The sequence below is a fragment of the Camelus dromedarius genome, chromosome 7 (genome assembly GCF_036321535.1).
Source record: "Camelus dromedarius isolate mCamDro1 chromosome 7, mCamDro1.pat, whole genome shotgun sequence".
Taxonomy (NCBI): domain Eukaryota; kingdom Metazoa; phylum Chordata; class Mammalia; order Artiodactyla; family Camelidae; genus Camelus; species Camelus dromedarius.
Window position 1 is genome coordinate 76,432,965 of NC_087442.1, and position 18,124 is coordinate 76,451,088.

General features: G+C 38.6%; 1 protein-coding gene across 3 annotated transcripts in view; it reads right to left on the bottom strand.

The window, feature by feature from the left end:
* Positions 1–11,111: 11,111 nt before the first annotated feature.
* The window catches only part of PUS7 (pseudouridine synthase 7), a 47,834-nt gene continuing 40,821 nt past the window's right edge, over positions 11,112–18,124 (bottom strand). For all 3 annotated transcript variants that reach the window (XM_031454706.2, XM_064487678.1, XM_064487679.1), the window contains 5 exons: positions 17,870–17,996; positions 16,315–16,416; positions 13,759–13,888; positions 12,716–12,807; positions 11,112–12,173 (listed from right to left, as the gene is read on the bottom strand). In XM_031454706.2, coding sequence (XP_031310566.1) covers positions 12,037–12,173; positions 12,716–12,807; positions 13,759–13,888; positions 16,315–16,416; positions 17,870–17,996 — 588 coding nt within the window. In that variant the 3' untranslated portion in view covers positions 11,112–12,036. The remainder of the gene's footprint in view (positions 12,174–12,715; positions 12,808–13,758; positions 13,889–16,314; positions 16,417–17,869; positions 17,997–18,124) is intronic.

Here is an 18,124-nt window from a genome sequence, read left to right on the forward strand (position 1 = left end):
AACCGTTCTGAAACATGCCCAGTGTTCTCCGTAACAAAGACCTATTCAGCAGCGAGAGAAGACTTTACCAGAGCCTTTATCTGACTTGGAGGAAGGGAAATTACCCAAACCCAGCCCCCTCCAGTGTTCTTCTCTCACCTAACATAGAAAAATACTGAGAAACACTTGTGAAAGTCCAGGGACACAGGCCCATTAAAAGACCAAGATTTAACCATAGGATTATAGAACATCTCCTCTCTCCCGAATACACTACCCCATCAACATGGCTATAGTATAGTAACAATGGATTACAGCCAGAAGAGCTGCAAGGTGCAGTCAGCTCAATCGCAAAGACCACAGGGGAGACAGAAGCAAGGACACAGAGGAACTGAAAGTCTCTGACACCTACAGCTACAGCAGACACAAAACACAGTCAACTCCCAGCCAGACTAACATAAAACCTCACACCCAACACCTACTCACCTCGCTTCCTATTACCTAATACGCAATGCCTGGCTTTCAACAAAGACTTACAAGGCATGCTAAGTTTTAAGGCAAGAGGCAAAACAAGAACAGAACCAGATTCAGATATGGCACAGAGTCTGGCATTTAAAACAACTATGGTAACTGTTAAAGGTTCTAATCAGAAAAGCAGATAATATGAAGGAACAGATGGGTAATGTAAGCAGAGGATGGAATCGGTAAGAATAAAAAAGAAGTACCGGATACCAGAAATTAAAACCCCACTGTAACAGAAATGGAGAATGCCTTTGATGGGGTTATCAACAGGCTGGACATAATCACGGGAAGAATCAGTGCGCCTGAAGATGCTACTACACAGTAAAGAAGACTCTACCCCAGGAGCTACCATCTTCTCCTACCTTCTGAGGCTCACAGGGAACAGTCACCAAGACAAACGACATTCTGACCATAAAATACACTTGGAGGAATTAAAAAAAGAAATAAATCATACAAAGTACATTCTCAGACCACAATGAATCAAACCAGAAGTCAGTAACAGAACAAAAGCTGGAAAACCCCCAAATATTTGGAGATTAAATAAGACTCTCTAAGTAACACAATGGTCAAAGAGGTCACAAGAAAAAAAATTTAATCTTTAATACTCCGAACTAAATGAAAGTGAAAATGTAACTTATCAAAATTTGTGGGATGCAGCAAAATCAGTGCTTAGCAGGAAATTCAAACATTAAATGTACATTTTAGAAAAGATTTAAAGTCAATAATCTAAGCTTCTGCCTTCAGAAATTAGAGAAAGGAGACCAATTGATGCCTAAAGGAAGCAAAGAAAAACAATTTAGAAATCAGAGCAGAAATTGGTGAAATCAAAAACAGGAAATCTACTGAGAAAAGCAATAAAATCAAAAGCTGGCTCTTTGAAAGGATAAAACACATTGTGAATTCTTAAACATCAGCTTCGGCGATTTTTGCTAGAAATATGTATCAGAAAGTACTTTAGAAAGTAATGTAAGATGAGCTGTGAGAGAAAATATTTGCAGTTTTCTGTGTTAACATTTAAGTTTTCCATTAATATTTTTAAAAGTAAAATTGAATTACTGGGAACATTTTCTGTCCTGAACCACTGGAAATACATTTTGATGTTATTTGCTTCATTTGAACGTTCAGTTTGTAGACAGAATGCATGGCCAATCACATTTTAAATGTCCACTTGAAAAGAAAAGCCATTTTGTATATATAGAGAGGTAAAATTCATTAATATTTTATTGGACCATAAATTCTCTAGTTTTGTTAGTACAGCTGGCTGGTGTAGTTGTGCCTTTATACTTACCTGTCTTCGCTGAGCATAAATTTAGGAAATTGCACACCTAAGGAGAAATATATTCTCATTCATTAACATTTTTTTAATTGAAGTATAGTTGATTTACAATATTGTGTTAGTTTTAGGTGTAAGCACAGTGATTCAATATTGTTGCAGATTATATTTCATTACAGGTTATTACAAAATAATCAGTTTAATTCTGTGCTATATAATATATCTTTCTTGATTATCTATTTTATATAGTCTAGTTTGTAGGAGAAATATATTCTTCAAGTGACAAGTGTTACAAACTTTACACTCAAAATTTTGTGAAAAGCAACTATCTCTAGTCTCTTGATTATCCACTTAATTTCCCATTTTCTGACTTATTTTTCAGTTTTATTATGTGGCCAGGCTTCCTTTTCTAGCAAGATTTTGGACAGTTTTTCTCCTGCCATCAGTTGGTATATGCACAGGAAGAAAGTACTGGACAAACTAATTCCAAGAGCTCTTGGAGGACAGGGTCTACTTAAAGATATCAATACAGTGCTTTCCATTAACAAGCACACCTTGGAGATATTGTGGATTCAGTTCTAGACCACCACAATTAAGCAAATACTGCAACAAAGTGAGTCACATGAATTTTTTGGTTTCTCAGTGCATTTAGAAGTGTTTCATGCTAAGCGGGGAGGGAGATAGCTCAGTGGCAGAGTGCATGCTTAGCACGCATGAGGTCCTGAGTTCAATACCCAGTAACTCCAATTTAAAAAAAAAAAAAAAGGGTTTCATGCTATACCGTCTATTAAGTGTGCAATATCATTATGTCTAAAAAAATCGTACATACCTTAACTAGAAAAATATTTTATTACTAAAAAATCCTAACCATTATCTGAGTCTTCAGCAATTAACAATCTTTCTGCTGGTGGAGGGTCTTGCTTGATGTTAATGGCTGCTGACTGATCAGACTGGTGGTTGCTGAAGGCTAGGGTGGCTGTGGCAATTTTTTAAAATAATACAACAGTAAAGTTTGCCTCACTGATTGACTCTTCCTTTCATGAACGATTTCTCAGTAGCATGCAATGTTGTTTGATGGCATTTTACCCACAGAACTTCTTTCAGAATTGGAGTCATTCCTCTTAGAACTTGCTCCTGCTTTATCATTCAAGTCTATGTAATCTTCTAAATCCTTTGTTGTCATTTCAACAGTTTTTTCAGCATTCTCACCAGGAGTAGACTCCATCTCCAGAAACCACTTTCTCTGCTCTCCACAAGAGGCAACTTTTCATTCATTAAAGTTTTGTCATGAGATTGCAGTAATTCAGTCACATCTTCAGGCTCTACTTCTTTTCTAGTTCTCTTTTTCATACATACATAGATATATATTTTTAATTATACTCAGTTTACAATGTTGTGTCAATTTCTGGTGTACAGCACAATGCTTCAGTCATATATGAACATACATATATTTTCATATTCTTTTTCACCATTAAGTTACTACAAGATATTGAATACAGTTCCCCATGCTATACAGTATGAACTTGTTTATTCTAGTTCTCTTGCTATTTCCACCACATCTGCAGTTACTTCCTCCACTGAAGTCTTGAATCCCCTCAATGTCATCCATGAGGACTGAACTCAGCCTCTTCCAAATTCCTGTGAATGTTGTTATTTTGATCTCTCCTCAGGAACCATGAATGTTCTCAGTGGCATCTAGAATGATGAGTCCTTTCCAGAAAGTTTTCAATCTGATTCACCCAGATCCATCAGAGGAATCACTACGCATAATAGTGATAGCCTTACAAAATGCATCTCCTAAATAATAAGACCAGAAAGCTGAAGTTATTCCTTGAACTATAGGCTACAGAACGGATGCTGTGTTAGCAGGCATGAAAACAACATTCATCTTGTTGCATGCCTCCACCAGAGCTCTTGCATGACCAGGTGTATTGTAAATGAGCTGTAATATTTTGAATCCTGTTTTCTGAGCCATAGGTCTCATCACTGGGCTTACAATATTCAGTAAACCATGCTGTACAGATGTGCTGTCATCCAGACTTTGCCGTTCCATTTACAGAGCACAGGCAGAGGAGGTTGAACATAATTCTGAAGGGCCCTAGGATTGCTGGAATGGTAAATGAACACTGGCCTCAATTTCAAGTCACCAGCTGCATTAGCCTCTAACAAGAGTCTTCAGCCTGTCCTTTGAAGCCAGGCACTTGACTTTTCCTCTCTAGCTATGAAAGTCCTAGATGGCATCTTCTTTCAATGGAAGGCTGTTTTCATCTACATGGAGACTCTGTTTAGGGTAGCCACCTTCATCTATTACCTTAGATCTTCTGGAAAACTTGCTGGTGCTTCCACATCAGCACTTGCTACTTCACCTTGTACTTTAATGATATAGAAATGGCTTCTTTCCTTAAACCTTATGAACCAGCTTCGCCTCTCTCAGCCTTCATAGAATTGAAGAGTTAGGATCTTGCTCTGGATGAGACTTTGGCTTACGGGAATGTTGTGGCTGGTTTGACCTTCTATCCACACGACTAAAACTTTCTCCATTATCAGCAATAGGGCCGTTTTGCTTTCTTATCATTCATGTGCTCACTGGGGTAGAACTTTTAATTTCCTTCAAAAACTTTTCCTTTGCATTTACAACCTAGCTAACAGTTTGGTGCAAGAGGCTTAGCTTTCAGCCTATCTTGGCTTCACCACGCCTTCCTCACTAAGTTTAATCATTCCTAGCTTTGGATTTAAAGTGAGATATATGGCTCTCCACTTGAACACTTAGAAGCCACTGTAGGGTTATTAACTAGTCTAATTTCAATACTAGTGTGTCTCAGGGACTAGGGAGGTCAAGAAGAGGGAGCGAGATGGGGAAACAGCTGGTGGGTGGAGCAGTCAGAACACACACAACATTCATTATGCTCACTGTCTTACATGGGTGTGGTTCGCGGTGCCCCAAAACAATCACAGGAGTAACATCAAAGGTCACAGATCACCATAGCACGTCTAATAATGAAAAAGTCTAAAATATTATAAGAATTATCAAAATGTGACAGAGACACAAAACGAGCAGATGCTTTTGGAAAAATGGTGCCAACACACTTGCCTGACGCAGGATTGCCACAAACCTTCAACTTATAAAAAAACAAAGTATGTGTGAAGTGCAGTAAAATGAAAATCGCTTGTTACCAGGAATGCAATAAACACCCGTGGAAGGAATGATGCACATTTTTCCTTTGCAGAATTACAGATATCAATAAGCTGCGCTATATTTAAAGTAAACTGTATCTAATTTTGGATTTTCACTTTTTTGGCCTTATCTACATCATGACTTCCTCCTAATTAATGCATAAGGGCCAGGCCCTAAGAAGCTGGGATGGCCCAGGAAAGAGTCAGACAGACTTTAGCTCCACTTTATTAGACAGAAAGTATTAGGATCAACTAAGACAGTATCAACTTTCCAAAGGGTGAAGTCAATGGGAGGTGGCTTCCCTGTCAAATGAAGTGACTGTGTCCTTTAGACCAACGTTTTTGATAGTGACACATTTTTCTCGTGGTCAAAACAGGCATTAAGATCTTCTATGTTGAATTCTTCGACATAAATCTTAGCAATGTTCTCCTAGTCTACCCAGGCAATAGAAATAAAAGCAAAAATTAACAAATGGGATCTAATTAAACTTATAAGCTTCCGCACAGCAAAGAAAACCATAAACCAAACAAAACAACTACTTACAGAATGCGAGAAAATATTTGCAAATGATGCAACTGACAAAAGGCTTTATTTCCAGAGTATACAAACAGCTCATACCACTCAGTAACAAAAAACAACCTAATCGAAAAATGGGCAGAAGACCTAAACAAACATTTCTCTAATGAAGACATACAAATGGCCAATAGGCACATGAAAAAATGCCCAATATTGCTAACTTTTAGAGAAATGAAAATCAAAACTACCACTAACACCTCACACCAGTCAAAACGGCCATCATTAAAAAGCCCATGAACAATAAACACTGGAGAGGGTGTGGAGAAAAGGGAACCCTCCTGCACCGTTGGTGGAAATGTAGTTTGGTGCAGCCATTATGTAAGACAGTACGGAGATTCCTCAGAAGACTAAAAATAGACTTATCATATGATCCAGCAATCCCACTCCTGGGGATATATCTGGAGGGAACTCTAATTCGAAAAGATACATGCACCTCAATATTCATAGCAGCACTATATACAATAGCCAAGACATGGAAACAACCTAAATGTCCACTGACAGATGACTGGATAAAGAAGTTGTGGTCTATTTATACAATGGAAATACTACTCAGCCATAAAAAAGAATAAAATAATGCCATTTGCAGCAACATGTACAGACCTAGAGATCATCATTCTAAGTGAAGCCAGAAAAAGAAAAATACTATATGATATCACTCATATGTGGAATCTAATTAAAAAAAAAAAAGAGGACACTAATGAACTCAACTACAAAACAGGAACAGACTCGCAGACATAGTAAACAATTTATGGTTACCAGGGGATAGGGGGTAGGAAGGGATAAATTTGGGAGTTTGAGATTTGCAAATGTTAGCTACTATATATAAAAATAGATTAAAAGAAACAAATTTCTTCTGTATAGCATAGGGAACTATATTCAATATCTTGTAGTAACCTTTAATGAAAAGGAATATGAAAATGTATATATATGTGTATGTATGACTGGGACACTGCTGTACACCAGAAATTGACAGTGTAACTGAATGTACTTTAATAAAAAAAATTTTTAAACTCAATAAAGAATATCTCCTGCAACTTTTAAAACTCAGTCTTCAAGAAAGTGAAAATACTCAGAGAATGAGAGAAAATATTTTTCAATTGGGTGTCTGATAAAGTATCTAGAAAATATAAAGAGATGTTACAACTCAACCACAAAAAGACAAATAACTCAATTCTAAAATGGGCCAAGGATCTGAATAGACATTTCTCCAAAACAACATAGGAAAATGGCCAAAAGCACAAAAAAAGATGTTCAACATAGTCATCAGGGAAATGCATTCAAAACCACAAGAGATACAACTTTACAACCCCTAGGGTGGCTATAATCAGAGGGACAGATAACAAGTGTTGGTGAGGATGTGGAGAAACTGGAACCTTCATACACTCCTGGTGAGAATGTAAAATGGTGCGGCTGCTACGGAACCAGTCTGGCTATTCCTCAAAAGATTAAACACAGAGTTACTATATGACTCAGCAATTCCACTCCTGGCTATGTACCCAAAAGAAGTAACATATATCCATACAGAAACTTGAACAAAACTGTTCTTAGCAGCATTATTCATGACAGCCAAAAGGGGGAAACAACCCAAAGATCTGTCAACTGATGAATGGATAAACAAAATAGGGTACATTCACATGTGCAATATGATGCGGCAATGGACAGGAACGAAGCACTGATAACCTGCTACACCATGGATGAACCTGGAATACATTATACTAAGTGAAGAGAAGTCAGTCAGAAAAGATCCATATTGTGTAATTTCATTTATATGAAATGACCAGACTAGACAAATCTATAGACACTGAAAGTAGTTCTTGCCAGCAAAGTAACGGTTGCCAGGGGCTGGGCATGGAAAGTGACTGCTGATGGGTATGGGGTTTCTCTTTAGGGTGATAAAGATGCTGTAAAACTGGTTGTGGTGATGGCTGCAAAACTATGACTATACTAAAACCCTCTGAATTGAACACTTTAAATGCGTGAATTGTACAGTATGTGAAATTATAGCTCAACAAAGCTGTTAATAAAAAAGTTTTTAAAAGACAAAAATCTCAGGCCTGCTTCAATCGCCTTACCACTCCTGCACAACCTGGGTTCCCAGCTTTATGTGCTAACCAGTCACAAAATCTTCACTCTTATCCCTAAAACCTCAATTTATATTCCATGAATTTAGGATTTAAAATCTAAATAGAGGCTGCACTAAGGATTAGCACTGCATTATTTAAAGAGAGAAAATTGCAGGGTATCATCAGAACTGCTTAAGGAAAATTTCAAGCATCCCAAAATATTTCAAACCTATTAACGGTCTTGTTTGTTATGTGTTCCCATAGCAAAAATATTTATACCCAGTCACCATAAAACGTAATAATCTATTAAGCATTTCAAAATCACGTTTACCTAGCCTGACTCCCAAATTACATACTCCTAATTTTACAAATTAAACCTTAATACTCAAGACAAATTTACCATTATACCAGTGACACAGTAAAGAAATGATATTTCAAAACCTTACCATCCAGTACAGCAGCCATTGGCCACATGGCTACTGAGCACTGGAAATGTGGCTAGTCCAAATTGAGATGTGTTGTAAGGATAAAATACACACTGTATTTTAAAGACTTAGTACAAAAAGGAGACTGCAAAATATTTAGCTTTGTATATTAATTACATGTTGAAATATCTTTTAGATATTTTGGTTTAAATAAAATACATACTATTAACCCAACCTGTCTCTCTTTAAACAAACTCAATGTGGCTACTAGAAAATTTTAAATTACATATTCAGCTCACATTATATTTTTATTGGACAGAGTTGTTCTAGAAAAACATTTAGAGCTTTTGAGGGGATAGTAAGTATGCATCAGAAGACAGGGTTTTGAGTAACTTCTCCCATTAGTTCCCTGTTGCCATCTCTTTTACTCACTGGTCACTTTCCAGGAGTCTTCAGCATGGGTGGAAAAGCTGTAACACAGTCATCACTGTACTCCTCCAAGACAACAAAATCATAAGGACTCTCTCACCATTCCTGCTTTCTGCAGCTGCTGCTTTCATAAGAAGCTACAGTGCATCCCAACCAAAAGGGAAAGTTTTTAATAACAGCAGTTAAGACATTTTCTGGATAATTTTCCCCTATCAAGCAATAAGACCATAAAGCCTAAAGAATGGTTTGATTAAACCTCTGGACAAGGTATCTAGATGGAAGCAAAGGCAGAAAAGGGAAAGTATCACAGGTGATCTTGGAGGAAGCCAGAAAACGAGAAGCGTGGAACTGAGTGTAAAGAAGACACCTAGCGTGTCTTTTAAATCGCCAGTGTGACCCCTGGATCTAATTACAGTGTAATTCCACTTACACCTGTAGAATGTGTATTAACTGAGTGTTTGCCTTTAATCATTAGCATCACTGGGTGTTGCGCCTCCTTTATTCCGCATGACAGATTTGTTATCCAGAGCAGTGCTGTCCAACACAGCAGCCACTAATCACATGTATGGCTATGCAGCTGTTGAACTGTGCCTAGTGGGACTGGGAAGCTGAATTTTAAAGTTTATTTTAGTTAAATTTAAATTAACCACGTGTGGCTAGTGTCTGCTGTACTGGCCTGCACAGGTCTAGAGTTTTGCTTCCCCAAGTGTGGTGTGCAGACCAGCAGCACAGGCCAATTCCACCTGCGTTTCCTAAAATACATTCTGCACTATAATAGGATCACCAGGTAATTCATACACACATTAAAGTTTGGAAAGCACTTATCCAGGGCAGGTGGTCTCGACTGAATACGTTGCACAAGAAGCAAGCATGTATGTGTGTGCATATGTGTGTGTATACACACGTTACCCCTTCCTTTTCCCTGGAAAGTGTCCATATATGTTCCTTAGATTTTCCAAGGAGTTTACCATTCAAAACAGAGTTTTATCCTATAGGAATGTAGCCCCATAAAGCAGGAAAGCAGATTTCATTCAACAAAGAAAAACCTTAAAGTTACCCTTTGTCAGACAAACACACTCTTCAGTTTATGAAGGGCAGAACCCCGCCATCCACAGCTTTGTGGTTCTTCCATTGTGTTTTCACTTCTTCATGTACACTAACCACACAGCACACTCTCCTAGACTGTTTCTATGTTTCCAAATACCACATGGACACACATTATCACAGGTGAGAAGTTAATATAACATTTATATATACTCTCTATTTTGTATTGTACACACACCCTTACTTTTTAGTGCAAAATTGGCCATGAAATGCATTTCAGTGCAAATACATACCAGTCTGTGGTTATCTGTACAGCCTGGAACAGCTGCTGGAGTTTTAAGGACTCATGTGCTATTACAGCTGCTAGCAATTTTTTGGTTGATTCAGGAATCAACCAGGGGGGAAAAATTTATTAGTATCATGGTTATCTGGTTATTATGCACAACATGCAACCATGAAGATTCAGGAATCAACCAGATGTCTTTTTTTATTAGTATAATGGCAGTCTAGTTATTACCTGCTACATGAAACCATGAATAGAAAGAGTTGATGGTCAGACAGTGGTTATTTAGCTTACTTTTCTACTAGTAAACAGCACTTGGTTTTACATTATATAATAAAAAGTAATCATCCTTTACTATTTCTTTGAGGTAAAAACCCAGGAAACAAAGACACTTCTATGTTGAGGATGGGGTTGCTGTCAGGCTTTGTAAATCTGCCCCCTCTGCTTTGTTAACAACAAATGTCCTGACAGCTAGGCTAAAGCAATGATTTATTCAAAGTTGACCAAGTCCCCAGGTTGGACGATATGTCCCCAAGTCTCAAAACAGCTCTAAGAATCTGCCTTGAATCATTGTTTCCCACCGGGGTTTAAGAAGACATGCACAAACTGGTAGTCAGCTAATGCAGCCAGGAAAGTTAGCTCACCTCAAAGAGCCACAAGCATTTCCCAAATGAGGAAAACATTTATAAGTTAAGCCTCACTTTTTTTTTTGTAATGTAAATTTATAAATGCAGAAGTACTCAATGCACTTGCAGTAGTATGCAGCTAGGTTCCCTTAATAAGTACTTTCTCACTAATCAGTCTGATGAAGAGTCACTTGCTAGGACTAAAAAGTACAAATAGACCAATATACATTTAATACATTTGGCCCTTGTGGGGCAAAACACTCTTTAGGAACCAGCCAGCCAAAAGGGTAATTTACCATGGTAGTTCTAATCATTTTTTTTTAAAAAACTTCTGCAAGGTGATGGACGTCAGTAAAATACCAGGGCTAAAAAACAGTTTTCCACCTTGTTTCCACTGCCAGATACAGGGTACGTGTCATCCACACTCCCACGGCGTGATGTTCCTGGTGGGGCCGCTTTTCTCCATCCTTTCCGTTTCCACTCCAGAAAGCACACCGGAAGGCACGTGAGCGGGGTGACTGTAAGAAAAACCGTGAATCCAGTCTAACACGGTCAATTAGTCATACCATTCGACACTCCGTCACATTATCTCACATCTGGTCATGGTACACCTTCTCTGAGGAGTCCTCGTTCACTTAGTTCCTTGCCTTCAGTGTGGCCTACATTCTCATTTGCATTCAGTTTTAGATATTTGATTTTATTAACATAACCAGGAGAACGGAGTTTTAAAAAATATTTATTATATTTGGTTCTAGAAATGGTAGAAAATAAAACTTGGTACAATTATGTCACACACCCTTGGAAGGCAGATTTATGCTCTTACACCAGAGAAAAGTTTTATGCGTGGCCAGAACTGGCAATACCTACGCTGGGTAACAAAGGGTACTGCAGCTGATAGGAGGAGCCCTTCTTTACGTTTCAAAAGCTTTCTTATCTGCTATCATTTACTGCTGGGCAAATACCAGGCCAGGGGAAAGAGTTCTGAACATAAAAGGCACCTAGAGTAAAAATTAGACCTTAAGTAACAAAATAGCTGCAAGTTTACCTCAAGAAAAGAGCCCTATTGATGCAACTGTCCTGCAAGGCAATGATAATAATAAATGCAAAAGCTGTTGCAACTGAAAAGCCTATAAACGCTTACCTGAACCTGGTACATGAGCTGGATAATGACAATCACTTTTGTGTTCATAAACCTTTAGATGTTTTATCATCATCTAAGTAAGCATGATTACTGTATTTCTATCCATAGGTTGGTGGGGTATCACTCTTTGCATTTTCTCTTAAAATGCACTGTGGTGTACTCCATTCATGGATGTATTAAAATTTTCTGTTGTCCTTCAAGGATGTAGCAAAACTGAAAACTGCTACTTTAAATCAAAGTCCTTTAAAATTATTATAAAGCCAGTAAAGCTGATTCAAGCACCTGAAATATATCTAACCAATTTATATTCTCTGAGCTAGAATCAGGATCCTCAAGATTTGTATACATATACAAATACTGCGAATTAAGCTAAAAAAACTTGAAAAAATATGAAGTCTTTCACTACAAAGATCCAAAATCCACAGATGGGTCTGTACTAAGAGGAAAATGAACAGGAAGCCAGCAAACACGTGTCTGCATTTTCTAATCTGGGGACAAAGGCCTCAGCGGAGCCAGGTGGTATTCAGCTGGGTCTGCTTCTTGATGCTGGTATCCATTTTTAGCACTTCGCGAATGGCCATGGTCGCGTAAGTAGAAGGAGGAAGAGAAAACTCCATCTTCAGAGCTCTGTATTTGCCTTCTGCCGGGCAAGAAAGAGAACCATCAGAAAAGTACGGCAGCTGCAGACAGACTGCGGAGAGTCACATAATCTCTCTACAAATGAAAGATCTGTGCTCCTTTCCTCAGGCTGCTCCCTATGCGGCCTCAGAGAATGAGACGCAGAAGCAAGAGATCTGTGAGAGTACCATCCAGCTGAACCTCTATGGTAATTCTACCCAGAACCTTCATAAAAAGGGCAGGTGACAGAAGAGCACAGGAGAGAAACGCATGAAAAATTAAAAAACAAAATAAAATTACAGCACAGGGTGAAAACAGACAAAGGAATGGCAATCAGAATTTCACGATGAGAATGCAAACTTCATGTTTTAGACCCTCTTCCTGGAATCTTACCTTCGTTCACTCTCTACGGGGTGGGGAGGATAGTCAATCACTGACAAAACACAAGATAGAAATCACGGAGTGGGTGGGGGTGGGGATGATTATCAGATTTTTTCTTTAATATGTCTTTGTATGAGAAAACATTTCAAAGTGGACGCAGAACTGATGGCTGAGTAAACTCACCAGAAGCAAAAACCGGTGGTGGTTTCCCTTCCAGGTTGTCCACATCCGTGTTGAAGAGTGGAATTTTAGGATCATCATATGCAACAACTTCCCTTCAAAACATATAAAGAAAAGTGTGAATGAGAATTTCCCTAATAGGTACTAAGTTGCGTATCACCATTTGTTTAGCAAGGAAAACACACAGGTCTAAACTGTAAATAATTCTAGGTGGGAGTAGTCAATACAGAATAAGGCCAGTTCTATATATAAATACTACACAGCAAGTGGACAGAGGACGCCAGCCAATGTAAAAGACACAAAATGTTTCCCCAGGATGGAAATTCCTTTTGTACATAGTTGATAAGCTGTAAACTTCACTTGGCACAGATGCAATTCAACCAATCACAGCATTTATATTTTCTCCAGTGTGGTTAACACCACTAACAACACTTATCTTACTCGTGAGGACCTGCTCTCCGGAGTGGACCAGATCGATTACAACTCTGCCAACGTCCTCCCACCATCCGGAAAAGAGGAGGGAAGAGGGGAAGGGAGAGGAAGAGATGGAGAGAAGGAAGAGAGAGAATTTCTGGACAGTGGGCAACTAGTCCAGGCTTTAATTTTTAAAATTCTCGAATAAAGCTTTACATAATACTAGGTATTAAAGTAGTTTAAAATGTCTGAATATAAGGATCTTTTTCTCTCTAGAAATAGGATATTAAAACAACTAGATCAGTGTTTGCAACTCACAGCTAATTCTGAATAAAGTAGCTAGCAAATCTCTGCTTCTTAGAAATAGGGGGAAAGTTCATTCTCTGCACATTTCTTCAATAATTTACTAACGTGAGTAAGATGTAAACTTAGCCACTTTCACTATATATTTGAATTCATTTATCTCTTGATAATCTGAAAAATACCAAGAAGTAACAGTATGAGAACAGTATCAGTAACAACAGTTAATGCTTTTATGACAGGTTCTAAGCACTGAGAAACACACATGTGACGCAAAAGCTTGAAACCTCATGTAGTAATTCAGTTCTATTTCATTCCGGACGGTCACTCACCAGCTGACATTCTGAGGACGAATAATGATCTTCCGGTAGGCTCCTGATAAGGAATAATCCCGAATTTTGTGTCTCATGTTGTCAATATCAAGGTTGTCTGCTGTGAGCATTTCCCTGTAGGCTTCACTAACTAATATAAAACACAAAAAGTTGGTTGGAACGCAGCATGTCAGCAAGCTACCCTGAACTAGACCACAAAGAGCGTAACACAGATTCAGTTATATCACCTTCGCAAAATCAGTCACCTCAATTCACGATCCAGCCTGTTCTCCGGAATTAAAATTTAGTGACTTCTCTAGAATTAAAATTTAGTACTAGCTGTTTCCAGGTTAGGTGTGGCCAACTTGTGGGTCATCTTTGCAGCCAGGCACAGTACCTGGAGTGTAAAGTCCCCAAGACAGCTACAAAAGGCCACTTCATCAGAAGTTACTCAACTGCAACTTGTATGTGCTCAGAGTTGGAAGAGACCATATACAGAGACTCACTCTTTCCGGGAGAAGGTAGTTATAAATAAATGTATAAAAATAAGAGACCTGGGAACACCATCTGGCTCACCCTCGCACCTGATGTAGAATCTTTTTTTATAACACCAGAGAGAGACAGTCATCCAGCCTTTGCTTGCACGTTGCCATTTACAGGGAGTTACTACTTTGTGAGGGGTGCAATTATTAGAAGGTTCTTCCTATGCCAAGCTGAAATCTGTCTTCTTGTGACTTCTGTTGACTGCTTTGGAACATAGAATAATTGCCCTCTTCCATATGCATTCGTAAGTATTGGGCCTTTAAGCCATACCTTCTCTAGGCCAGCAATGGTTCCCCCAACTGTTCCCCCTTTGACATTTCTTTACCCTCCACCAAGCCCTCATCTGTCTTGGGGAACAGGCTTACGTTAACAGTTAACACCGGATACGTTTTACGTAGACTACTACCAAACTGGGCCTTTTCCATCTACGCATTTGTTCTTTGAGCATAAACATGAGAATTTACATTTAACCCTATTAAAGGCCCTCAGTAGTTCAATTTAAATACTTATTTTTCATACAATTAATATTAACTTTTTGGAGTTTTACTATTTGCAAATATGATACACAGATTTCTTTACTCAACTCATTCATAAAGAATGCTGGGTAGACCAGGGGCAAGGAAAGACTCCCTCACGACCCACACTGAGGACAACAGGGATCCCTCAATGAGCACCGCTGACACCAAGTGTGCCTCTGCTGCCAATCCACGTGTCTGAATTATCACCCATCCAGCCTGTGAGCCCCCATCTTGGCCACGAGGTCTCCACCAACGGCTGTCAAAGGCTGTGGTGAATTTATGTCTTAATTGGTACTGGCCCAAGTTTCTGACCTTGAGAGGTACAAGAAAGAAAAAAAGAATGTTCTCTTTTTCTTTCTTGGAAAGAGGGCCAGTGTGGCTCCGAGCATTCTTCTCTCACTCCTGGTACCCATCTCCTGGGTTCCTCGCTGCGCCGTCTCCGCAGCACAGGCAGGCCACACCCCTTCCCTCATCTACCTCCCTGATTCACTCTCCCTCCTCTTGTCTAGTCCTCTTCCCTCTGTGACATCAACTTCACACAGCGATTTAAGATTAAATTAGTAAGCAGCGATTTACTACTCAACTCTTTTGTTGTAAGTATTTGCCTTATCAAAGAAAGATGTTAATCCTAATCATTCTATAATTTCAAGGAATAAAATGCTGATAAGTTTCTGCCCTCTTGAGAATAAAGATGTTTTAACAAAAAAACACCTCCTACAGACCAGCCCTGGCGAGGAGTAAACCTCCAGGGTCAGTTCCACCAAGTCAGTCTCATGCTCAGAGCTGCCTTTCTTCCTCCCAATTTCTGAATCCTTGAACAATAAAGGCTGCAATTCTCCCCACAAAGTGGCATCCATGAAGGTACAGAAGCAATTTTTAACAGCCTCTGGGGAATGGGAAGTTAGAATAGGGAATTCTGAGTTTTCACTTTATAAACTTCTGAGCCCACTGACTCTTAAAACACAATGAGCAGATATTACTTACATGATTAAAAAAAAAAAAGGTTCAAAAAGGCAATGTTAGAGTAGTATTATCCATCTGCTTTCTCAATGACTCTTTCCAAACCCTTCCATCCTTAGTAAGAATTATTAAATGAATATATGTATATTCATATATGACGGAAGCATTGTGCTGTACACCAGAAATTGACACATGGTAAACTGACTATAATTCAATTAGAAAAAAAAAAGAATTAGTGAATTTCAGAAATTTAAGTAACAGTGCCAATAATAACAGCAACAATAATAATATCAATGCTTTCACCACCATCTCCACCATCAGGTTTCTTAATTTTAAGTCTTCCATCTGAACACATCTATTTCAGGGAGACTTTTATAAGTAAACATGGCTTATGTATGTTTGAAATAGAAACTTTTTTTCAAGTCTGATGGAAATCAAGGTTCTAAAATTAGACTTAAAATATTGATTTTTTTTCCCCCTCTCTCTGCTCTTGGCTGCCAGTGGCTTAATTATGTTACACTCTCTGTTACTTATTTTCCCCACATAGGGAACTTACTTTTATGCTTGGGGTAGATAACATCAAAACCAGGCAAGGGCATTACCACATCATGGATGGAGTAATTATTAACATCTTCTTCCTCAATATAGGTGGCTGTGGCTGGAATTCACCAAGAATACATTAAGAAAAATTAAGAAAATAGGTAACAGTTTCACGAGCCCACTCTTAAAAATTACACACATCTAAGCAGTCAGAAATGCAAGCTGGTACAGGTTCAGTGGTCTATGAAGCATAAAGAAATTAATTTGGAATCTATGTCTTCTGTCTTTTCTGTTCTACCCAAGAAATAAATATTATGGATTTAGAAAAAGTAGAAAACTAAAAATAATCTGTTTCTCAACTGCACCCTCTTTTTTTTTTTAAAGAAATCCTTGCTTTTAGCTCCCTTTTCCTCATCAAATAACACTACAAAATACTACTTGGAAAGCTGTCACAAATGAATGCAACTCTGCTAAAAGAGTAAGCAATGAAAAAAACCAGTCTGCATTTAGAGGGTGAAATGTGGTGGCACAGGGGACATTAAAACACACCAGATGTGATCAATACTGGATGAAGAAAAATTAAACCAGGTAAAAATTAATTAAAATTTCTGTACAAACAAATTGAAATCTTTAATGGATTTACCGGGCACACCTGCAGATGAGCAGGCTGTGTCTGCAGACAGTAGCGGGGCAGTCAGTAAGCCAGAACAACATGGACTTGGGAAACAGACAGGTTGGATTCTGATTCCCAGCCTTTTCTTTTTTTTTTTTTAATATTTCATTTATTTATTATTGTATTATTTAATTTTGGCAGGGGGAGGTAATTAGATTTATTTATTTTTGGAGGAGGTACTGGGGATTGAACCCAGGACTTTGTGCATGCTGAGCATGTGCTCTACCACTTGAGCTATACCCTCTTCCTCCCAGTCTTTTCTTTTTTTTAACCAGCTGTGGAACCATGGGGCAAGTGACTGAACCTCATCTGAAGAACAGAGACAACACTTCACAGGAATACGGTGAGCTTTAAACTAGAAGATGTAGGTGAAGGGCTTACTGAGCACAAAGCCTGGCACACGGTAAGGGCTCAAAAGCAGATGGGATGATTTGCACATTTTATGAATATTTCAGGCATGGCGTATGCACTAAATGTCTATTACATCACAACCCGCACATAAAGTGAGCTCCAGCGTTGTGTTGACTTAAAGAAACTCTTGAGAATTGGCTGACAAACAGCAGGGAGGCTAAAGTACGCCCAGAAGCATAGAGAAGTACTGGCGAGACCAAGATTAGCCTTTGGAGAAAGCGACTGCAGGCAACGTTTAGTCCAAATCTTATTCTAGTTGAGAAACCTGAGGCCCAGAGAGAGTCAGGAGCATATTTTCAAATCAGATGCATATTCTTCATGAAAGATAACAGATCCAAACTAGTCAGTCTGGGCTTACAATGTCCTTCCATTTCAAGCTTATCAGACAGCTCTCTTATCTTAATTAGTAGCCAGGCTAGACTTTAAGCACAGTGTCAAATAACTGAATCCTAGTTTGGCTGACTAAGGATGGTATCTGCCTTTTTACCTCCTTTCAGAACAAGGTCCCCTGGGACAGGCTTCAGTCCGTACTCCTCTATCCTCTGGCTTACCATGTTGTTCCACACATAGCTCTGATAGCTATGAATGTACATTAAACGGTTATTTCTTGGTATCTGAGGGAACAACAACAAAAGAAAACAGGCAAGAGAAAAAAAAATACAATGAATATTAAAAGTACTGTCCTTTCCAAGACATCCCACTGATCAGCGGTGCCCCTTAAGAAGCTCTTAACTTAAATCTC